General features: G+C 44.5%; 1 protein-coding gene across 5 annotated transcripts; it reads left to right on the plus strand.

Annotated features, from left to right (window-relative positions):
* The first annotated feature begins 221 nt into the window (after positions 1-221).
* LOC118076305 (uncharacterized) lies at positions 222-23988 on the plus strand. Of its 5 annotated transcripts, XR_004691484.2 has the most exons (3): positions 222-440; positions 21570-22994; positions 23117-23988. XR_004691484.2 is itself a non-coding variant. In XM_035098958.2 (2 exons), exons 1-2 carry the CDS (start codon positions 255-257, stop codon positions 22713-22715), a joined length of 1332 nt encoding a protein of 443 aa, XP_034954849.2. In that variant the 5' UTR covers positions 222-254; the 3' UTR covers positions 22716-23987. The 5 variants fall into 5 exon arrangements, 4 of the variants coding, with proteins under 4 accessions (XP_034954849.2, XP_034954852.2, XP_034954851.2 ...); XM_035098958.2 differs by having other exon boundaries at positions 21570-23987; XM_035098961.2 differs by lacking the exon at positions 222-440 and adding an exon at positions 10161-10485 and having other exon boundaries at positions 21570-23985.
* Positions 23989-24466: the final 478 nt, after the last annotated feature.

Consider the following 24466-nt stretch of genomic DNA (forward strand, 5'->3'; position numbering starts at 1 on the left):
GCCAGCAACTGACTCATTTGCTAAAAACCTCCCCAGAATCACTACCTGCATTACAGGTCACGCAAGTTCTGCTGTTGGGATCAGGCTGTTGTCTTCTCTCACCCCCTAGAGAGGGCACTGTTCCCATGCACAGCAGAGCAAGCAAAGCAATGGAACGCTGTTCCTTTCTTTCATAAAGAGCCTATCTGTCATTATCACCCAAAGATCAGCAACAGCTTTCATTTCCAAGCAGATTCGCTGGAGGCCGAGAGATAATGAGCACGGCATCAAATGTGCCGAGAGCATGTCAAACGGCTTATCGGGCGTGGGAGGAAGATTACAGCAGGGGAACACAAATGATTGAGGAGGGAGATTCCACCGAAGGAAAAGAATTTCATGCGCCGAGTCAGGAACCTGGTTTATCAAGTCTACAAACTGACGGAGGAAGGACTCAGGCTGAGGTATGTCCTACCCTGACTATCCGAGATCCTTTTAACTGAGTGAAAGAGGGAATGAAAGCTCACCCCAGAGGCCCTGGGATCTTTCGGCAAGTCTCTGGGGTGATTCCCCCATTTCCTGGTGGAAGAGGGAGGGTTCTCTGCCTGGCATGGAAAGCTCTGCCCTTCCGGCTCATATTCTAAGTGAGTGGGAGGCTATGGACAGGGGCCTTTGGGCATGACAACCTATGAAGGGTGGCAGAAACCTTTGGTCCAAGGGATGAAACTGGGTGGCCATGCCTCTGAATCTGGCACATAGCATTTTTCAGAGGAGTTGGGGTGTGAGTTGTGCTTGGGTGTCCAGAGAAGCTGGCAAAGACAACAGGAAGGGGTTTGTGTGTGTCCAGGTCCCAAGGAGAAAGAGCATCATGCAGTGGGCAGAGTTAATGCCACTTTCCAGCTAGGATTAGAATCATAGCATTGTGGAGTAGGAAGGAGCTCTGAGGATCATCCAGTCCAACCCCCCGCAATGTAGGAATATGCAGCTGTCCCATATGGGGATCGAACCTGCAACCTTGGCATTATCAGCACCACACTCTAGCCAGCTGAGCTATCCAGCTGATCATGAAGGTCACTCAACATCCTATGTTCAAGCACAGAGGGTGGAGAAAAGTGAAGCATTTAATGGGAGCTTCCATCTAGAGACGCTCCTCCTACTTTTCAATCTCCTTGCCTGGTTGGTTGGGCTTAGGAGAGATGACCTTTTCCCTTGTACCTACTTTGGTAAAATTATTTTTGATTTTTACTAGTAGTGATGGAGTTCATACATGTAGTTGTGTAGCAGAATTATGCAAAGTTGTCTGCTAAAACAAGGGCCAGTAACTGCCTCTCAGCCTAAACTACCTCACAGGGCTGTTGTGGAGGTTGAAGATAAGGAGAACCATGGACACCACCTTGAGTTCCTTGGAGAAAAATTGAGAGAGAAATGTTATTGTTGTTGTTATTATTATTGTTATTATTATTTTTTAAAAAAACTTGGGATATCTTCTGCATCTGAACTATGACATTCTCCATGTGAAACATTTTTCTGATACCCTGGTCTTGATTGTCCTCATCCAAGGCTACTATACTAAAACTCAAAGACTCCCTGGTTGTAAGTGTCCAAGAATTCCAGGATCTGGTCAGTTCCAGGCCCAACCAGATTCCTGTTAGATCTACCCAGGGGAACAGGTTTTGTGGCTGTTCTAGTCCAATAAATAACATAAAAGTGGGTGGAGGGAGGGAGGGAGGGAGGGAGGGAGGGAGGGAGGCAGAGAGAATAAAATTGTTCTTATTTGTGTTGTGGGGAACAAATAGCGCAGTCTAACTATTCCCTGATCTTCATCAGGTGCATTAAATGCATGGTGAGGATGTGATCAAAATGTCGCCAAAGCTCCATGGAATTCACCCACAACCAATAGTTAAGCATATTTGTGATGGTTGACTGACCCAAACCAAAGAGTGCTTACTAATGGTTTCTCAGCACCCTGGGAAAAAAGTGTCAAGTGGGGTGGCACAGGATTCTGTCCTGGGCCTATGGTTGTGCAGCATCCTTATAACATGACTTGGTTGGGGGGAATTGAAGGAGTGGTCATCCAGTTTTCAAATGGCACCAAAATTGAGAGAGGTAGCTACAGTGGAACCTCAGTTTATGAACACCTCGGTTTACAAATTTTCGGTTTACGAACGCCACGGACCCATCTGGAATGGATTAATTCACTTTCATTACTTTCAATGGGAAAGTTTGCTTCAGTTTATGAACGCTTCAGTTTATGAACAGACTTCTGGAACCAATTGTGTTCATAAACTGAGGTACCACTGTACTTCTACAGAAGACAGAATCGGGATCGAATATGACTTTAACAGATTGGGGAACCATGTCCGAACTAACATATTGAATTTCAATGGGGCAAATGTAAGGTTCGGCAGGGATAACCATCCCATGAGGCACTTCTTCATGTGCCTCCTCCAGGAGAGGTCTGAAGGGCCTTTTCTGCAGTAGCTCCTTGCTTGTGGAATGCTCTCCCCAGGAAGGCTTGCCTGGCACCTTCATTACATATCATTAGGTGCCAAGCAAAAATGTTTCTCTCTAACAAGGCATTTGGCAGATTAACATTCTATAGCTTTTTAAAGTATCTATGAGGAGGGGAGGTTATTGATTTGTTTTTGTTTTATTATGTATTTTGTATTCTCATTTTGCGTTTCCTGTTGTGAACCACCCTAGAATATTCGGGTGAAGGGCAATAAGCAAATTAATTAATTAATAATCAGCAGCACAAATATAAGATATGCAACAAATATAAAATAGTAGACCACAAGTTTCACAAGACTCAACAGTGTGATAAAGCAGCAAAAAAGTTAATGCCTTTCTAGACTACATCAACAGAAGTCTAGTGTCCCAATTAAGGGAAAAAAATAGTACCACTCTATTCTGCCTAGGTCAGACCACACGTGGAGTACTGTGTCCAGTTCTGGGCATTACAATTTAAGAAGGATATTGAGAAGTTGGAGCATTTGCATAGGAGGGCTAGTAAAATTATCAATGGTCTGGAAACCTAGCCTTGTGAGGAACAGTTAGAATAATAGAATTCCAGAGCTGGAAGTGACCCTGAAGATCATCTAGTCCAAACCCATGCAATGCAAGAATATGCAGCTGTCCCATATGGGGATCAAACCCACAGCCTTGGTGTTATCAGCACCACACTCTAACACTTGAGGGAGCTGGGGGTGGTTAGTCTGGGTAAGAGGAGACCAAGAGGAGATATAATAGCCATCTTCAACTATCTAAAGGGCTGTCCCATGGAAGATGGAGCAAGCTTGTTTTCTCCTGTTCCGGAAGTTAGGACCAGAAGCAATGGCTTCAGCTTACAAGACAGGAGATTCTGACTAAACATCAGGAATAACTTTCTGATGGTAAGAGCTGTTTGACAGTGGAGCAGACCCCCTTGGGAGGTAGTGAACTCTCCTTCCTAGGAGGTTTTTAAGCAGAGGTTGGATGGTGATCTGCCATGGATACTTTAGTTGAAATTCCTGCATTGCATTGGGTTGAACTAGATCAGGCTTCATCAACCTCGGCCCTCCAGATGTTTTGAGACTACAATTCCCAGCATCCCTGACCACTGGTTCTGCTAGCTAGGGATCATGGGAGTTGTAGGCCAAAAACATCTAGAGGGCCGAGGTTGAGGAAGCCTAAACTAGATGTTATTTGGTGTCCCTTCCAACTCTACAGTTCTATAATGGAACAGAAGTGCACCTGCAGAAATAACTTGTTCTTTCCTCCCTCCCATAATTGGCTTTCCCTAGACAGATGCCTCAGTCACCATGTGCCTTGGAGACCTGTTGTCTCCCAGCCCTTGAATAATAGGTACGTCTCCCTAAACCATTAACTTCAACTCACTTTTTTGCTCTTGGCCCAGATGTGGTAATAATATACTAGACAGCAAGTTCTCGTTTTCTTTCTTCCCCAAAGACTGAAGTCATGTGATTCATCAGAAAGCAAGATGATTCCACATGAAAGCCAGGGTGGAGTTTAACTAATTATAATTAATGACATTTTTATCCTAGTCTTTCTACAAGGAGCTCAAGAAATACCAGGTTCACAGTCTCCCCACCGCCACAATTTTATCCTCATGACAATCCTAGGTTAGGTAGAATAGTGGCCGCCCCAGGTCACACCCAGCTAGCTTCACAGCTAAGTGGGATTTGAACCCAGACTAACCACTGCTCATCAGGCTCTCTAACCACTATACTGCATAGACTACCACAGGTATAATCCTTGAATGAAGGAGAATCTTCTACTCTTAAGGCATATACCCTGACTTACTGACATCTTGATACTTTTGGAAACCATAGCTCAGTGACTGAGCACGTGCTCTATATGTTGAAGGTGCAAATCTCTAAGGTATCTAGACAGGATTGGAAAAGACTGGTCACTGTCTGAAAATCTGGAGACCCAGTGTGGATAAGCAACCTGTGGTCCTTCAGATATTGTTGGACTCCAACTCTCATCATCCCCAGACAATCGAGCCATTGGTCTTGGAGAAAAGGAGTTGTAGTTCAACAATATATTTGGACTCTCCATCTCCCATCAACCCCAGCCAGCATGACTAATGGTCAGGGATGAGTGGAGTCGTACTCCAACAACATCTGGAGGGCCCCACACTCACCATCCCTGGTGCAGACAGTGCTGAGCTTGGTGAACCAATTGTTTGATTTGGTAGAAGGTAGCTCATTTGCTCCTATCTGCCAGCTCATGCATGTAGCTGCTTGTAGCAGTGGTGGAGCAGCATAAACTGTTCTGCCAGAGGCAGAATTCCAGTCACCAGGAATGGTGAGTTGCACTCAGGTTCTGCTTTGGGGCTTTCCATAGGCATCTGATTGACTTCTATGAGAACCGGTTGCCATTGGCCTGATTCTTATGTTATTCACTCCAACCATGCCTAACACAACTGAACCTGTTGTGGTCATATGGATTGCCTTCTCTTCATAGCTGCCAAGTTATCCCTTTTTTACAGGGATTTTCCCTTATGCTGAATAGGCTTCCTCGCGAGAAAAGGGAAAACTTGGCAGCTATGCTTCTCTTCAATGGCTGGAGGGAAGCCCATGGCCTGGATCATACCACACATTATACTGAAGTTGTAGCAGGCAGAGGGGCTGCTTTGGTGAGTGTACATGGAAGCGAGCCATAATTACCACGGCCTATTTTGTGTGAGTACAGCTCACACATTTTAGCAAGTATTCTTGCTACACATCCTAAATTATACTCCACCCTCCAGCAGCTAAATGAAATAGAACATATGTGGGAGTTTGTAGTGTGCAATGCAAAGCTTAATGGGCTTGTATCCTTCTAATAGACCTGATGTCTCATATCTTGGTTTGCCATAGTTACTGGAGAGACATTCATTTTTAATAAGAACCTACGTAGTTGACGCTTCTTCAGATGCAGCTGTGCTGTGAGATTTCTACCTTTCTGAATCCCCCCCACCGCCGCCATTCTCCAACCCAGTAATTAGTACAAAAAGTTGCATGTTAGATGAGGAAGTAGTGTGCCTGTGGTATGGCATTTAGAGCAGGCATAGGCAACCTTGGCTCTCCAGATGTTTAGGAACTACAACAGGGCCAGTAGTCAGGTATCATGGGTGTTGTATCATATCAAACCTTTATTGCGTTAGCATACAGCCATAGCAAAATAAAACAATACAAAAATGCCAGAGACAAGCAACAAAGCATAATTCAAGGCGATATTGCTGGTGTAATAACATTTAAATTACCCTGAGACAATAATGCAAAGATTTAGGTGCCAGCGCCAAAAATCTAATATGCGGATAGATGTAAAGCATAAAATAGCCCCAAATAGTCTCGGCACATTGAGTTAAAAATGAAATAGAGAGAATTAAAACAGGTCCAGGTCTAGGACACACTACCCTGTCAGGGTAGCCCTGAGTTTCAGAGCCTGCACTATGAAGATTGCCACCCCATGTGAAATTTGGGGATTTGCATCCACAAGAAGCGATTTCAAACAGTCTTCCTTAGATGTAATGGTGGACGTGATCAAGAGGAGGAGCTTAGATCTTATTGGCTCATAAATGGGGCAATAGAAAAAGAAATGTAGGAAGTCCTCTATTTCATTCATTGTACATGGGCATAGTCGCTGAGTAATAGGGGTCTTAGAGTAAATCCCCTGCAGGAAGGCCGTGGGTATAGAATGGAAACGGGCCATAGTAAACGCTCTTCTCAAAATGGGCTTCGTCAGGTCTATCAAGTAGTTGGCAAGTGATCTTACCACTTTCACTTTAGGGAACCACATAGAAAGGCGGGCTGTGGTGGACCGTGCCCGGTCCATAGCCTCGTCCATGGGAGTTGTAGTTCCAAAACATCTGGAGAGCCAAGGTTGCCTATGCCTGGTTTAGAGTGTTGGACTAAGAAGTGGGAGATACCAAGTTTCAAATCCCTGCTCTGCTGTGAAATTCACTGGGTGACTTTGGTTCAGTCTTTCGACCTAACCTTTCTCCCAGAGTTGTTTTGAAGATAAAAATGGGGAGGAAGAGAGCGCTGTGACCGCATTGAGCTCCTTAGAAGAAAAGAGGTATATAAATTTAATAAAATAATAGTCATATATTTGTGAAAATAACAAGGAAGGAGCATGCTAGCACCATCTGCAACTGGAGTGATCCTTTCTCTGTAAATTTAAACCTACATGTTTCACATCTCTCTTTTGTCTGTTTGGTCTTCCTGCACCCTCTATATTGCTAATGCAGATGTGTTCATTGATAAAAAAAAGCACTACAGCAAAACAATTGCTTTGATGTGACCGTGTACACACTGTTGCATCAAGATCACTTTTTTTGTGCAATGCTTACTGACTTGCCTGCGAAATTCTGTGTGTTGAGCAACCACTTTTTGCAGGGAGGGGATAAAAGTAAAGTATCAGATATGAAAATTGTTTGATGTGCTGTTTTTTTAAAATCCCTAATGTGCAAGGCATTGGTGCAGATCTGCATTAATGAAATATCCCCCACCCCCCACCCCGGCTCCAAAACAAAAGCCACCTGGTTCTGATCATTTGCATCATTGCATCAAGATTATCTTTCTATAGTGTTTTGTCCAGGGCGGATCATTCCATTAGAACGGCAGTTTCCAATACTTTTGATATGGTGAATCATGTATTCAATTTCAAATTCATTATTTATTACTATTTATTTATTACATTTATACATGTCACAGACTGGTTGGATGCAGAAACAACAACAATAAAAACAATACAACAACAAACCAATAATCCCTCCCCCTCCCACAACACATTTAAAAGGGCATTGGGTGACACCAGCCAATCAGCCAAAGGCCTAGATGAAGAGGAATGTTTCTGCCTGGCATCTAAAGATGTATAAGGAAGGAGCCAGCCGAACCTCCCTGGGAAGAGCATTCCACAAAAGAGGAGCCACTGCAGAGAAGACCCTGTTCTCGTGTTGCCACCCTCCAGACCTCTCATGGAGGAGGCACACGAAGGAGGGCCTCAGAGGACGATCTCAGGGTCTGCATAGGTTCATATGGAGAGAGAAGGTCCTTGAGGTAGTGCGGTCCTGAGCCATTTAAGGCTTTATAGATCAAAAGCAGCACTTTGAATTGGGCCTGCAAAGTACTCACAAAGTTATTCATCGTTTCTTTCATGGGGATATAAGATCACCAACATTTGATTGCAGGATATTGCTTCATAAGCTGTGCATTTTTATTCTAAGGCCAGATGACTTTGCATCAGAGGGATGCTGTAACAGTCACTCTAAATAACACTCTATATGAGCACCTTGAGTTGAATTGTCACCCACTTATTTATTTATTTATTTACTTCCTGTCCTTCACCCAAGATCCCAGGGCAGATTACAACACTAAAAGGCAATTTTAAAAATGTGGACAGGCATCACGAATACTTGTCACTCTAAAGGGCTTTTGACCAGGATGTTAGCTGCAACAAGAATTTCAATTGCCCAGCCGTAGAAAACCTGGAAAGAAAATGTATTTGGCTGTTTAACACAAGAACTTATATTCTTTGGTTACTGCGGGGTGGGGGGGTCAGGGGATTCATATAAACTGCGTGTTTCCAGGAAGTTCAGAAGATCCAGAATGCTTCTATGAAATCTGGTGGAATTTTATTCCCTCTGCTTTGGACTTGGACACTCATCATTCTCTATCCATTCCATCTTCAGAAGCAGGGGTGTCTTGGTTTATATTGGTTTATTTCTCTTGTCATTTATTTATTCTTTGCTTTTGCTTATTTCAGGGGTAGTCAACCTTTTTATACCTACCGCCCACTAATGCATCTTTCTTGATGGTAAAATTTCCTTACCGCCCACCAGCGTTCAATGGAAGGATAATTCAGCTCGTGCCGTAGAACCCCCTACCGCCCACCTAGAATCCTGAAATGCCGACTAGTGGGCTGTAGGGACCAGGTTGACAACCCCTGGCTTATTTAGTTGGCATCTGTCTGAGAGACAATGGAAGAGTGTGCCACTGGAGGTAAAGTCAAACTGTTGCGGAGTTTCAGCGCCTGCTCTGGCTGTAGAGACCAATATGGTACAGATATATTTTGTTGCAGCTGGTTTCTCTTGTACAGTTGCACCATGCTCCTCCCAGTGATCATTTCTTCTCTGGTTATTACTGTGGATACAAGAACTGACTGTTTGTTTCTAGGCACTGCAGTTGTCTAGGCTGGAAGGATTGATGTTGTCAGCCTCCATGTCATGATTGCAGACATCTTTGTAATCAGAACTATCTTAAGCATATGCAGCGCCGGGGTGCAAAGATCTGCCCCCCGCCCCCCGGTAGCCCAGTCCCAGGCGCGCAGGAGGGCAGAGCCGGCCGGCCGGCCACTTCAGCGTCTCGCTGGCTCGGTCGCTCCCAAACTCGAGGCGCAGAGCCACCCGCAGAAGAAGAGCCTGTCATGGCGCTCTGACCAATAGGCAGGCTCTTCCCCAGACTCAACTCTCGGGTCCTGGATTCTTGGTCTGGCACCCTTGAGAGCTCAGCACCTGGGTGCTCTGCACCCCTAGCACCTATGGGTAAGACGGCCCTGTTTGTAATGCAAAGTTGGCCTGCCAACAGGCCTAGTCCCTGAAGCCCTCTCCCTGTAAAGCACATCCTTGGGGTTCCTGCCATCTTCCATTCTATGTACATGACAGAAGTATAAACATGCTGGGAATGTGGGCTTGGAAGAGCGCATCTTTGTTTGAGACTCTGTCCTGTCATGTGATGCCCCAAATCTTCCTCATGCCGTATATATGAAAGGCATTGAGGTATCACTCCTGGCGGGTGCAAGTTTCCCACAACTCACTTCCATAAAACAGCGTGCTCAACACGCAAGTCCAATAGACCTTCATCTTGGTATGAGAGCTTCTCCATTTGCACATTGGGGAAACACAAATGTGCTGCTTGTGGGTTTCCCATAGGATCAGTTGGGCCACTGTTAGAACAGAACGGCGTTGGACTATGATGGATCTTTGGCCTGATTCAGCAGGTTCTTCTGATGTTCTTCTGTTTCTGGTGGTGGTGGGGATATGCAAAAGAACAGAAGCAACCCAACCCAGTAGCAACCTGCAGATGCTCCCATTACAGAATTAACGTTAGAAAATCTTTGTGGTTCAGTTAGGATTAAGGCAGTGTGGAACGTGGAACGTGGGACTGAATAAATTAGAGGAGGCAATTAAAGGAACAGGTTGAGGAACGGCCTTTCATCCTGACAGTTCCTGTGCTGACATTTGCAATGGCTCCTCACCCATCCCTTTCTACATGCTCCCCAAAGGTTTCTCCCCCCCCCCCGACACCCTTTCTTGTCTGTCTCCCTGCCTAGTGGACCACTAGAGGAGAGACAACATTACTCCTGTGAGAGGCCTGATCTGATCTCTTGCCCAGAGCTCTTGAACATCAGCCAAGAGCCACGAGTTGCCCACCCCTCTTTTTAGACTTTCGAATGTGTCCTGAAGTCACGTATGGTAGAATATTCATAGACCGCATGAAGCTTAATGTAGGGGGAAAATGGAGTGTCATTTGAATAATCTCTCAGATGTGGTTGAAAAAAAATAAATGGGGCTGGGCCAGGGAGTTTCTGGGAATCAGTTTCGTTCCGTGGTATCCTCTGAGTTAGGCATTAGAAAAGCCTATGCAATTGACTTCTTCCAAATGATTCCCATAAAGAACACAAGGGGCCAATGCACTGCGGTCAGAGAGTTGGCTTTGAGGTTAGGCTAATAATAAAGCCCATGAAGCAATGTGTTCTCAATTGTTCCTGACTATAAAACAGCCACATGTGTAAGACAAACATCACGTCTCGTCCAAAAAATAAAAAAGCAGAAGATCACAAGCAGGTTTCTCGACAATTAGAGCAAATTGAGCCGCGTGTAGCAAATTTTGGCCGGGATATAATTAAGACCTTTGTGTTCAAAGTCTGCCTCATCCCCTTAAGGCTGTCTGAGAATCTTTATAAAAGCTTGTTGTGGCTCTTAAAAAGAGCTTATTTGAATCCAGCCGTGGAGGGAACCAGGTAAGCCTGATTTGACATGAGCTTGCTTATGATGCTTCTGTGACTGTTTCCGTTCTGAATTGCCCACCACCGCCCATCTAGGACCTGCTAACTTTGTGAGAAGTCCAGTTGACTGAAATGGGATTAAAACAAGAATGCTTCTTCAAGTGTCTTGAATGGCTCAGATAGAGCACCTGTTGTGCAAGCAGAAGGTCCAAGGTCCAATCCCTGGTATCTCTAGGTAAGGACTGGAGGGACCCCTGCCTAAAATCCTGGAAGGCAAGTGCTACTCAGTGTAGACAATATTGAACTAGATGGACCAGTGATCTAACTCAATATAAGGCAGCTTCCTCTATTCTTGTGAAAGTGCACTTCTTCTTCGTAAACCTTGAGTTGATAGTCAAATTGTTTTCCCCTTTACGTCCTTTCACATCAGTAAAAATCTGGACCATTGACAGCTGCCTTTGTATCCATGACTTCGTTTAATTGTTTAAGGACATAGCACTCATAACTCCTGGATATTGCTAGATTCCATGGCTTTGGACAAGATAACCCGTGGAATCCCTTCCAACTCTACAATTCTGTGCATCCTAAGATTAGGTACCTTAAGGAAACTCAAGGCAGAAAAGTTGTTTTCCTATCCCACCTCCTGCACCCCCTAAAAACTTCTCCAGAGAATCAGAGAGGTCTTCCTAGGATGGTTTGCTGGGTTTTGCTGGGGAAAGAGGGACTCTTTGAAACCAGGCTTAAAAGCTAAAATGAGTTGAGCAAGGTCATGACAAGGAAGCTTCCCACTGCTTCCTTCATTGATGAACTTCCCTCTTCATTCCACAATGGTCTCAGGTAGCTTCAGAGGAGACAAGGGAGTAGAAACTTTCCTCCTGTGAACTTCCTTCACTAAATGCATCTTGGGATCCAACCACTAAGGCATAAATCTGAGTAGGCATGCATGTGTTTTGTGTACATGACTGTCTGTTAGTGTTCACTACAATTGACAGTGGGGAAAAGTCAAAATTCAGTGATGCTTCTGGGAAACCATAGGATGAATCTTGGGAAACTGTTTCTTCTTCTTAATACACCTTCTTATTCTTATTCTTATTATTCTCACTGTAGTGGTTTTTGGTGATGGTGGTAAAGTATAGCTGAGAAACAGGGATGGGGAGAAATTCCAGGAAAACCCCATAAGTCATTCAGAGAAGGAATCCCCCATTTGATTCTGAATTTCACTTGCAACGATCTTTTGTCGACAATTCCATCATTCCAATGTAGTCTTCATTCCCCTCTCTGTATTTTAACTGGAACCTTGTCTTTTACAGTGTTTGACAACTGGTTAATCTAACTCAGTATTGTCTACACTGACTGGCAGCTACCTTTCCCAGCCCTACCTGGAAATGCTAGGGGCTTCACCTGGGGCTGTCTGCCTGCGAAGCTGATGCTCTGCCACTGAGCTGCCACCCTTTCCCATCACCTCTCTTCCTGACAGCCTCATCATGCTATGCACTCTTTCTGCCTCCTTCCACTTTTGATTTTCATGGCTGATAATCAAGATATTCTTAATGGCACAAAGGCAACCACATTTATCAATTCCTCCCTTGATTCCCATTTGGCTAAAAATCGCACCCTGCTTTGGAAAATACAAATTGTGATGGCCTGCCATTCATCTTTTCTTTTCTTTTCTTTTCTTTTCTTTTCTTTTCTTTCTTTCTTTCTTTCTTTCTTTCTTTCTTTCTTTCTTTCTTTCTTTCTTTCTTTCTTTCTATTCACTTTCATTTTAAACAATTACCATCATACTTAAATCATAATCATTTTACAAGTAGGATGATCAGAATCCCAAGACTCCCCTCCACCCCTCCATGGTTTCCCTAAATAGTCTTTTCAAACTGCATCGTATCATATTCTCCATATTTTCTTAAAACTCAGTTGTAACCATAATTCTCGCTTCATTGCAAGTGTTTTTTTTACAATCCTGCCAATGTTTTTAATTGTTTACAGTGTTCTTTCAAGTAACTTATAAAATTTCCCCATTCTTTATTAAATTGATTGTCCTCTTGATCTCTGATCAAGTCCCATTCACATTTTCAATACAGTGGACGCTTGGGTTGCGAACATGATCCATGCGGGAGGCACGTTCGCAACCCGCAGCATTCGCAACCCACAGCGCCACATCTGTACATGCGCGGCCCGTGATTTGGTGCTTCTGCGCATGCGCAAAGTGCGGTTTAATGGTCCTGCACATGCTCGAGCGCCGAAACCCAGGAGTGACCCATTTCGGTACTTCTGGGTTCAGCGTGGTGCGCAACCTGAAAATGTGCAACCTGAAGCGTCTGTAACCCAAGGTATGAGTGTATAGCATTAGACAATAAATAGGTAGGTAAGTACAGTAGATATCATATTCAGATTTCCAAGATAGTGACTCTAGAATTGATTGGGAATGGACATAGATCTGGGGCCACTTCAGACTGGTGTTTTGTTTTGGTTTTTTTTGTAATCTATTTATTTTGGTAGATGTGTTCTGCAACATGTTATTTATGCAATAAGAGTGCAATAGTGTGGCATTATCCTGCTTTATGAGCTGTTCTGTGGTGTCTACTGCATTATCTGGAGGGGCACTTTCGTGCTATAGTTCAAGAAAAGAGGAGCAAAATGTAAACAGGAGCATCTGCGGTGCAAAAACTTACGGGATATCAGCAATAAGTTATGGGCTGTGCAGCAGTTGGAAAGAAAGCTATATACCTACCCCTTAAACTCTTGCTGGTGTAATTAGTATCAATAGTGAATATTCACCCAAATAATCACAAATTGGCAATACAGTAATAATAAGGGCATCCTGAGGGGACTCTGGTCAAGGATGGAGAAACTGTGGACCCCAGGTTTTCCCGGTATCCAAATCCCATCCATCAGTCCCGGTAGCACAGTGGATGGCCAGGCATGCTGGGAGACACAGCCCAACAGCTACTGGAAAGTCACATATTCCCTGTTGCTGACTTGCACCCAGTTATTTGATGTCAACCATAGTACGGGTTTTGCTGTTAGTAGGCTAAAATTTTGCTGTTGGTAGGCTAAAATTTACAGGAAGGTCTTAAATGGGAGTGAGGTACATTCACTTTAATTAAAAGAACTGGTTTACATCAAGGATACTTGCAGTTCCCCCCTCTGGCAAATATATCCCAGTAAACACAACAGATGAATTCTGTGTTCTGTGTATTCATTCCATCCCAGGCTTCTCCAAGCCAACTCATTTATTTGTTCAGAAGTCAAAGCGTTGCTTTTGGAAACCCGCCTAAACTGGTTCTTGAGATGATGAGACTAGCCCTTTAGCAATTAAGATAGCTTCTGGAATGCCATCCACACCCTACTCACCACGCTCTCGTTTCTCTCAAATGCTCTCTGAATTGTCAAGGTAGCTTCCCTTTCGAAAGATGAGTTTATTTTACACATCCATCTATTTATTCTGATCGTTTGTATACCACTTAACTACAGCCATCCGTGGTATGCTAAAGAAATACCATTGGGGTAAACTCAGAAATGACTTAAGATACCTGCTGATTTTTAAGAAGCCTACTTCCGCAAGGTGGTGGAAGTTCAACAGGGAGGCAGCTTTCTGATCTCAGCAGGGAGGGAGCGCCGTGGAACTGGTTCCACCATAACTGATCGCACATCTGCTGGTGGATGCAAGCCACACAGCATTTGCATTTTGCAATAGATAGCGTGGAGAGGATTTGCATTCTTATTTCTGTGAAATGGGTATGCAGATATCCCCCCCCCTCTTGCATCAGCCACAATTGTGTGTGGGCATCCCGTTCCCACATTTCACTCCAGCAGTGCATGATTCAGTTAAGCGGACTACGCCCATCTTGGAGCTTACTCAGAGATTCTCTCCTTTATGTATTGCTACACCTCTGCTACCTGTGTCCTCATTTTATGGCATATATCGAGGTGTGAAGCCTGCTAGGTAAGTTCCCCTCAATCACAATGGCCTTGCTCAGGATTAATACTACTACTACTACTACTACTAATAATAATAATAATAATAATAATAATAATAATATATTTATACCCCACCCATCTGGTTGGGTTTCCCCAGCCACTCTGGGCAGCTTCCAACAAAATATCAAAATACAATAGTCCTTCAGATATTAAAAACTTCCCTTAACAGGGCTGCCTTCAGATGTCTCCTAAAAGTCTGGTAGTTGTTTTGTCCTTTGACATCTGGTGGGAGGGTGTTCCATAGGACGGGCGCCACTACCGAGAAGGCCCTCTGCCCGGTTCCCTATAACTTCACTTCTCGTAGCGAGGGAACCACCAGAAGGCCCTCGGCACTGGACCTCAGTGTCCGGGCTGAATGATGGGGTTGGAGACGCTCCTTCAGCTATACTTGGCTGAGGCTGTTGAGGGCTTTAATGGTCAACACCAACACTTTGAATTGTGCTTGGCTATGTACTGGGAGCCAATGTAGGTCTTTCAAGGCCGGTGTTATGTGGTCTCGGCAGCTGCTCCCAGTCACCAGTCTAAGCTGCCTCATTCCGGAATTAGTTGTAGTTTCCAGGTCACCTTCAAAGGTAGCCCCACGTTGAGCACATTGCAGTAGTCCAAGTGGGAGATAACTAGAACCTCTTCTTGATGAGACCTCTGTGCCAGTTACACAGTGAAGCAGTTAGGCAGTTTCAAGTTCTAGGCTGCATGGGGGTGGGGGCTCCTTTTCAGAAGGTAAGTCACTCCTGATGTATTGAAGGCTTCTTCTTCTAATTAAGACCATTAGAAGAGTCTGGCTGCTGTATGAGCTCAAAGGTAAATCTCATTCAACACCCTGTTCTCATGGTGGCCAAGCAGAACACAGGAAGATGTCATATACCAAGTCAGACCATTAGTTTATTTAATTCTATATTGCATGCCAAGGCCCAAGGCCCCACAGTCCCCTTATATAATAAACACACAGACATCAATATTTTAGGTTAATGGGATAAAATAGGCCACAACTTTATTGGTTACAGATTTGAGCGGTTTGGCTTAGACATTGGGTGAAACCAGACTAGATCCTGACTCCTGCCCGTCTGCAGGGAGTCTCACTAAGGGTAACCCACCAGTAGGGGGAACCCTATGACATACATCAAATAGGGGCAGCCCCAGGGTCCCCAATGGGGTCATGGCATGGCCCTAGACTACACCCCGGCTTTGGACAGGATCCACATCCCTGGATCCCTTTAACAGGATACCCTTAATGAGGAGGGGCAGCGAAAGGAGGACGCCCCCCCCAGCCGCCCCGCAGTTTAAACAGCTAATAATAATAATAATAATAATAATAATAATAATATATCCTGCCCATCTGGCTGGGTTTCCCCAGCCACTCTGGGCAGCTCCAAACAGAATATTAAAAATAGAATCAAACATTTAAAAACTTCACTAAACAGGGCTGCCTTCAGATGTCTTCTAAAAGTCAGATAGTTGTTTATTTCCTTGACATTTGATGGGAGGGCGTTCCACAGGGCGGGCACCTCTACCAAGAAGGCCCTCTGTAGCCATGTCCCTGGCCATGTCAATTGGACAGCTGGGGACGTGATGCGGCTGTGAGTCCCCATGACATGGGCGGCATCCCTCCGTCCTCCAGCCGGGTCACTGGGAGGTCCCTGATGCTGTGCCACAACACTGCCCACTTGGGAAGGAGAGCGGACTTCTCTGCACTGAGTGTCATTGGCTCTCCAGAAGTTCAGACTGGGTTTTCTTCCAGCCCTGCCTGGAGATGCTGCGGACTGAACTTGGAATCCTTCTGGATACAACACAGATGTTCTACAACTATGGATCTTCCCTTAAAAATAATTCTAAGATTCTAGTCCTCATCATTCCAAATAAAGAGCTGTCATAAACAGAACTATGAACAGCTGCATTACTCCAAGTCACACCATTGATCTATCTAGTTCAGTATGGTCTACACCAAGCATCCCAAAACTTCGGCCCTCCAGATGTTTTGGACTACAATTCCCATCTTCCCCGACCACCGGTCCTGTTAGCTAGGGATCATGGGAGTTGTAGGCCAAAACATCTGGAGGGCCGCAGTTTGGGGATGCCTGGTCTACACTGACTGGCAGTGGCTCTCCCAAGATTTCTGCCTCTTGCAACCCTCCCTGAAGATGCCAGTGATAGAAATTGGGATGCATTTGTATGCAAAACAATTTCTTTCCAATAAAACTTTGTTATTTATACTGGATTTTATGTTGATGTGTTTTATTGTTTTACATTTTTAGACTTTGTATTGGAAACTGCATTGAGATGACAGTGTAATGAAGGGCAGTCCATAAACTGGGTTAATAAGCAAACAAATGAATTCCTTGAATTTATGAGCCACCCTAATTAAACAATAATAATAGTTCTATGGGCGTTGTGCTTGGGGAAAAAGTTAAAACTAAAGCATGCCATAAAACAACTCAATGAAATCATTGCATGAATAAAAACCACCTTTGCAATAGTAGAATTATTACATTCAGATGCAAAACTGAATGTTGACATACATCAAAATGCCATCATCCAATCTAACAAGCCATAGACCAGCTATGGAAGCTAAAACCAGCCAGATTTTCATTCTTCCAGAAAACTAAAAAAAGAAAAGAGAACACTAACAATGATGTTAAGAGATATGAATAGATCTTAAATAGACTGGCCATCTAAAAATAAAAGCTTTGTGTTGGAGAACATTCCACAGGTAGGGGAGCCAGGCTGACTCAGAACATTTGGGAAAATACAATATCCCCACACAAACATTCCATATAGAGAAGTTGCCTGGACTAGTGACTACCACATCTTTGGCAATGGAATGTCATCCCCCACAGAACCTGTGGCTGATGATTCAACTCCATGAAGGGTCGGCTGCCAGGGTGAGGATCACTCCTGCTGGTGACCTTACAAATCCTGTATCTATCAATAGAGGAGTCAGACAGGGGTGTATTTTAGCCCCTTTCCTGTTTAATTTATTTATCAGTGACATGAGGGCACCCTTAGCCGAATCCCAACTAGTCATCCACGCCCCCCGCCTGGCAAATTATAGATGTCCATTGCTGTTATACGCGGATGATGCCGTGATTCTCTCTTTCTCGAGAGTCGGACTTAGGAGGGCCCTTAAAATTTTTGCTTCATATTGTAAATCAAATTTCCTTACTATAAATCAAGCCAAATCAAAGGTTTTATTTTTTTTCAAGAAGTCGGAAAACCTATAAGTGGGAACTGGAGAGGAAACCCATTGAACAGGTTCACAAATTTCAATATCTGGGTGTCTACTTTCAATACAACATGGGCTGGAAGGCACATATCGCATATACCCTAAATAAGGCCAAAGCTCTTTCGTTCGCACTGTTGCGCTTTTTCTTTTCTGACGGAGCTCTTCATGTCCCATCAGCCTTAAAGGTATATAATGCTAAAGTGATCGCGACAATGGCCTATGCTGCCCCGTTATGGGGGGCCTCTGTAAACCTGATGTCCTTGGAGACAGTCCAAAATCAATTTCTGAGACGTCTGTTAAAACTGCCCCAGTGTGTGAGCAATTCAGCCATTCGCTTAGAATTAAAAATCCCTTCTCTAGAAAACGCCCTATGGAGGCGTATTTTTTGTTATTGGTTGTCCTTGCGACACAGACTTTCAAAACTCTATCTTATCCAATGTCTCTGGCGAGACAAATTCGCTAGCCCATGGGCAGAGAAGATACATACAAAAATCGTGTCCTATGGACTGTCTCCATCGGACCTATTGGAACTAGATCTCGCCTCGGCCAAAAGAACACTTACGCAAAAACTAGATGAGTTTGATCTCCAACAAAATGTCATAATGGGAAGTGGTACATGCTCACCGCTGAATCTTGGTATACGGCTTACACCGCAGATTCCATCTTATTTGTCATCTTTATCTGTTGCGGCCCACAGATTTGCTTTTACTAAAGCAAGATTTAACGTTTTTCCATCCAACGTTATGGGCAATAGGTTTACTAAAGGACAAATTTCAGCATTATGTGCATGTGATAACGAAACTATAGAATCTCTCCATCATATATTATTCTGTTGTCCCTTGCACACGGACTCCCGGACCAGATTTCTACTTCCCTTAATAACAGAAAGTTTGACTGAGAACTTGGAGTCTCAGTTAACATATCTGCTACAAGACAGCGACCCTAGCAGAACACTGCTAGTAGCAAGATATTTGGTTACAGTTCTCTCATACAAAAGGAAAAATGGTTTACTTCATGATTACTGAAAATCTGTTCTATTACCCGATTTATAGCGGAAACTTGTCGAAACAAACGTACTGTTCCATCTATTTTATCCAAGGAATTATTGCAAATTATATCTGTTTATATGTATTGAATTTTTAAGTCCTTTTTAAACTTTATTTACTCTTGCTTTATTTTATCCTGTCTTGCCCAGTGTTTTTGTACATTGTGTTGCATAAGATTATATTGTGGGCCTTTGGCCGTAATAAAGATTTCATTCATTCAACCTGAGGGTAGCAGGTGGGATAGGAACTTCCTTAGATCCTTTGTGCCTCTACCTCAGTATTGTCTGCAAGGACCAATAGTGGCTCTCCAGGGTTTCAGGCAGGGAGTCCTACCTGGAGATGCTGGGGATTGAACCACTGAACTATGCAGCCCTCGCCCTCAAAATAACAGGAAAATTCCAGTCCTCATGGTTCCGAACAAAGGACTGATTTTGAAAGAAAGAAAAGGAACATAGAGAGAACAAGCTTGTTTTCTCCTGCTCTGGAGGGTAGGGCTTGAACCAATGGCTTCAAGTTACAAGAAAGGAGATTCAGACTAAACATCAGGAAGAACTTTCTGACAGTAAGAGCCATTTGGCAGTGGAAAGGTCTCCCTCAGGAGGTGATAGACTCTCCTTCCCTGGAGGTTTTTAAGCAGAGGTTGGATGGCCATCTGTCATGGATGCTTTAGCTGAGATTCCTGCATTGCAGGGAGTTGAACTAGATAGCCCCCAGCTCTACAATTCCATGATTCTAAGCTAGCTTATGCAGAGTCCAACCATTGGTGTCTACACTGATTGGCAGCAGCTCTTTGCCCAACATAGAGAAATCTCCTTTACCAAATCAGGCCATTGGTCCATTTAGGTCAGTACTGTCTCTAAGGTGACTGGTTGTGTTTCTCCAGAATTTCAGACAAGGCTTCTTTCCCAGCCCTATCTGAAGATGCTAGGGACTGAACTTAGGACCCTCTGCATTCAAAACAGATGCTCTACTTCTGAGCGCTTTCTTGGGTTATTGTTTAGGGGGTGCACCTGAGGGCTCCCGCTGCCAAGCATCCCCCTATAATGGTTGCTGCACCCTGGTAGGACTGACCCTGCAGAGTGTGGAGGGCACAGTCAATGGCGTTGCTGATTTAGCTCAAACTTTGGTGAAGTTTGCTGAACTGAACTATTTTATTTGGGGGTGGGTAATTTCGTCTTCCATTTGAAAGCCCGGCTGGGGAATTTCACCCTATCATTTCTTTTGAAGTCCAACCCTTAATATAGACACACCTTTTCCAGCCTCTAATTTAGAAACCACAAATGCTTCTTCTTTCCCTTTGACTTGTTTCCTCATTGTAGAAACACCCATCTTGTAGATGACTTTCCTCCCCTAACCGGTCTGTCATTGTGTCTACTTCTATGATGCATCCCTGATCTCACCTGGGTCTTTCAAGAGTTGCTGCTTGGGCTGGTGAGACATACTTAGAAATGCTGAGAAAGCTAGGGAGAGAGAAAAAGTAATAATAATCAGGGAGTGCCTAAGCTCTCCTAACACATATAAAGCCAGGGGAAATTGCCCTGTAACTCCACATAGGTGATGAGTTCCTTAGTGTCAAGCAAGAGTGAAGCAGGTATGTACCAAATTCACAATGCTCCTCATTGAATTGGACCCTCAAAGAAGTCAAGGAATCAGAGGAAGGAGGGAAGGAAGGAAGGAAGGAAGGAAGGAAGGAAGGAAGGAAGGAAGGAAGGAAGGAAGGAAGGGGAAATTGTGAGCAGGCAAAGGGACTTAGGGAGGATAGTGTACCTTTGGAATGTGACCTGCACCCAGAGGAAAGGATGTTTCCAAAATGGCCATGGGGCTGCTTTATGTAAGCAAGTCTCCATAATAACCAGCCGTGCAAGCCATGTGGAAGGCGAAGGGATTTAAATAGGTCATTAGGAATGTCACGAAGAATCCCAGGCAGGAAGGAAAGGATTCATTTGGAGCAATTGAGGCAGGCTGGTCATTTGTGAGCAAGTGCAATTGCCATTTCCAGTGGGAGGTGAGTGACAGAGAGTCACGGGCCCTGGTTCCCTAGATTCTTCCATGGTCTCCCCAAAATTCGAAGAACAGCCACCAGGCTTGTCCAGGCACATGAAGAGTTTGTAATGAATTTGGAGAGTCTTCCTTTTGTGTGGAGTTTCAAAGAACACAGATGGAAGATTATTAATTAATTTATTATTTGCACCCCACCCCCCAACCAACTCACAATACAACTTCTCTAGATGATCCTTATATTCAAGGATGGAAAAACTGTGGCCCTTCTCCAGATGTTGTTGGACTCCAACTCCCAACAGCCCCAGAAGCCATTCTGGCCAATAGTCAGGAGTGTTTATGGGAATTGTAGTCTAGGAAGATCTGCAGGGGTAAGACTATTTTTGTAGACATGGATGTAGGTAGGCTATTTTAGAATCTGGACTTGATAACTTTATAGGAAAGTGAGTAGGGAAACTGATGCCCTCCAGATGTTGTTGAACTCCCATCAGCTCCAGCAACCAGCATAGCTGATGACCAGGGACCATGAGAGTTGTATTTCAACATCTGGAGAGCCAAAGTTTCCCCAATCCTGTTTTAAGTAGACAGGCAACACTGGAAGAGGTTGGAAGAGGGTCTTCACATTCCTGTTGACTCTGAACTTGGCCAAGAGTGAAATTCCAAGGTAAAATTGGGGTTTTTAAGGTTGTACAAAAGCATGTGGGGAATTGAGAGAAATGCTACAATCACTTCTCTGAGACTAGTGGACTTTTTATGAGGATGGAAGTATGGTGGCTCCATCAAAGTATGTCCTTTTTAAAATAGCCTCAGAACACCAAACTAACTGATCTCCCTAATCTATTTTCTGTCTCCAGGCTGAAATCCACCCCAACAGAATGTCCACATCGGGTGTGAAGTGTGTCACCACACCATGTGTCACGTCGTGCCCGGATGCAAAAGTGGTGATCCATCCGCCACCAATGGTCCTCACTCTACCAGGACTGAGCCTCACCACAGCCCCGAACCAATGCCTGGTGGAAACCCAGACGTCGTGTCTCACCAATGGCTCCGAGCTGTGTGGTGATGGATCTTCCACGGCACTTGTCACCAAATCCTCTGGTCTGCGTGCTATTTCCGGTGGAGACACCCCGTGTTGTACGACCACCTGCCCTGACTCGCAATTGGTGATACAGCCACCTCCTGTTTGCATTACAATCCCAGGTGCAGTCCTCACCAGCTACCCCAATGAATGCCTCATCCAGACCTCAAACCCCTGTGTCCCTAGCAGTTCCCAGCCACATGCCATCACCCGCTCTACGTCAGTTTCTGACTGCTCCCTTACCCCACAGCGTATGTCTCGTTCTACCTCTGTCCCATGCGACCTCAATAGCACACCGGCCTGTGTGACACAAGGCCCTGGTTCCAAAGTGGTGATATACCCACCACCGATTGAGGTCACCATCCCTGGCCCTATTTTGGAAATTGCTGCAGAGGAGTGCACGGTGGAGGTCTACAACCCGTGTGACAATGCCGGTGCCATCACCAGTGGTGAAGAGCGATATGCCATCACCAGTGGCGAAGAAGGGGAAGTCAAAACCCTGACAGCACGTGCCTTGTCCTGCACTAAAGTGTGTGGGGTGTTGGGTGCTTCTTCTTCATGCGTCTCCCAAGGACCAGAGATGAAGATTGTCATCCAGCCCCCTCCAATTGAAGTTGAGCTTCCTGGACCGATTCTCCAAGTCTTCCCTGAAGCGTGCAAAGTGGAAACACTCACCCCATGTGCTCCCGAGCCACAGGCACTGTGCAGCAGCAGTGATCCAGCTACCTCAACAGCTCTTGCCACCAGGACCACCTCACTGCCCACCGTGAAACGTCCTCTGCCTGATTTGAGAAGACCTGCCCGCCCTTGGGCTGAGATGTACAGCCGGTCCATAACTCCAAGGAGCATTTTGGCCAAGACTTCCAGATTTTCCAAATACCACCATGGCTTCAGCTCTTCAAGCTATCAGTCATCTTACTGAATTCCTCCATGCATATTCTACAAGAGAGACAGCTGGAATAAAGAGGTGGCCTTCGTGGATTGGCTGATGAAGAAGAGCCTTCATCCCAAAACACCTATCAAATAGATGGACAATATTAATTTCCCTTAAATTCTTTGAAAGACATAGCTAACATGTGTTTTCTGTACTATTGTGCCCAGTTAGGTCCCACAGGGATCTAAGTGTACATTGTTGAAAAGCCTGCATTCCATTGATTGCAGTGTTTACATGCCCTTAATTGTATCATTTGTCTTTGGTTTTGTTTCTCTTAAAGGGGGCATCACAAATGAACAGAAGAAATGGTGCCTTAGAGAGAGATCAGGGTGTGTCTCTGATTACTAGTTACTGGAATCAAGAGTGAGGAGAGTTGATGTTTCACTTAGGTCCTGCTTGAGGGTTTTGCAGAGGCATCTACTTGGCCACTGTGACAACAGGAAACTGAACCAGGTGGGCCTTTGGCCTGATCAGCAGAGCTATTCTTATGTGCAGCCCTGCTTTAATTTCATTTTTACTATTGTATTGTAAATGGACCCATAATCTAATGTGAAATCAAGAGGCCGGGATCAGGTATCATCACTAACTATTGGTGATGGGAGGTCCTCAACTAATACTATTACATCATTGCAAGGATTTCTGCTTGTGCAATGAGACTTGCCTTCCTCTGTTCTGCTCCCCATGTTTTCCCTAAACCTTCTCCAGAGGATTTGCAGAAGAACCCATTGGTCAGATTTAGGGGAGGAAAGGGGCAGAACATTCAATTGCACAAGCGGAAATCATTGTGCTGAACGGAACATTCACACGGCACTGTGATGGATCCAACCCACAAATCCTAAGCATCCTCACAAAAAAGGAGGTCCCCTTCACCTCAACAGCATTTACTTCTGAGTAAACAACCACAGAGCCACAGGCTGCACAAGAGGTTAAATAGTCCATGCAGTGGGAGGAAATGGAGACTGGAAGATTTAGCTCATAGGTCGCATTGCGTTTTTAAATACTGATATATTTAAAATGATTTTATCATAATTTAAAGAAAGCCTTGTTTTGATCATGTGTGAAATGTTGTTGTTTCTTGTTTTTAATTTAGGGGAAAAAACCCATTTGTCAAAGTGTATATTTGTCTAATAATAAAGCAAGCGATGACTTCTCAAGCTGGTGTTTTATAATGCTTATGTGCAACCGGAATGGTGGTGGGGTTTTGGAAACCATGCCCTATGAGGAGTGGCTGAAAGAGCATGGGTCTTCATATATCTTAAGGGATGTCAGTCACACAGAATATGGAGCATGCTTGCCCTCTAGAGGGCAGGACTAGATTGTCTCTAGCAAATTGAGATTCTGACCTGTCTGAAATTTCCCCGAAACAGGTAGAACTAGATCAGGGATGGGAAACCTCAGGTGCAGTGGGACAATCACAGCCCTCAAGATTGTATACTGGGCTCTTGGGACTCAGTCCCGGTCACACATCCTCCAGAAACATGTACCCTCCAACATTTCTCAGATGAAAATAGGGGCTTGTGGAGAAAATAGAGACATCCTGGGATCAGGCATTCATAATTCTGTGTCTGTCCCTGGAAAATAGGAGCACTTGGAGTGTGTGGAAACCCACCCATCACTGACCCAGTTTTGCAACCACATTGAGTGTTTCTGTCTGAATGGAATGTGCCTTTGAACTCTGATCACACTGGATGGAGGATAGAAAGGGATGTGTGAGTGTGTGTGTTTTAGAAATTGGGATA

The sequence above is a fragment of the Zootoca vivipara genome, chromosome 17 (assembly GCF_963506605.1).
Source record: "Zootoca vivipara chromosome 17, rZooViv1.1, whole genome shotgun sequence".
Taxonomy (NCBI): Eukaryota; Metazoa; Chordata; class Lepidosauria; order Squamata; family Lacertidae; genus Zootoca; species Zootoca vivipara.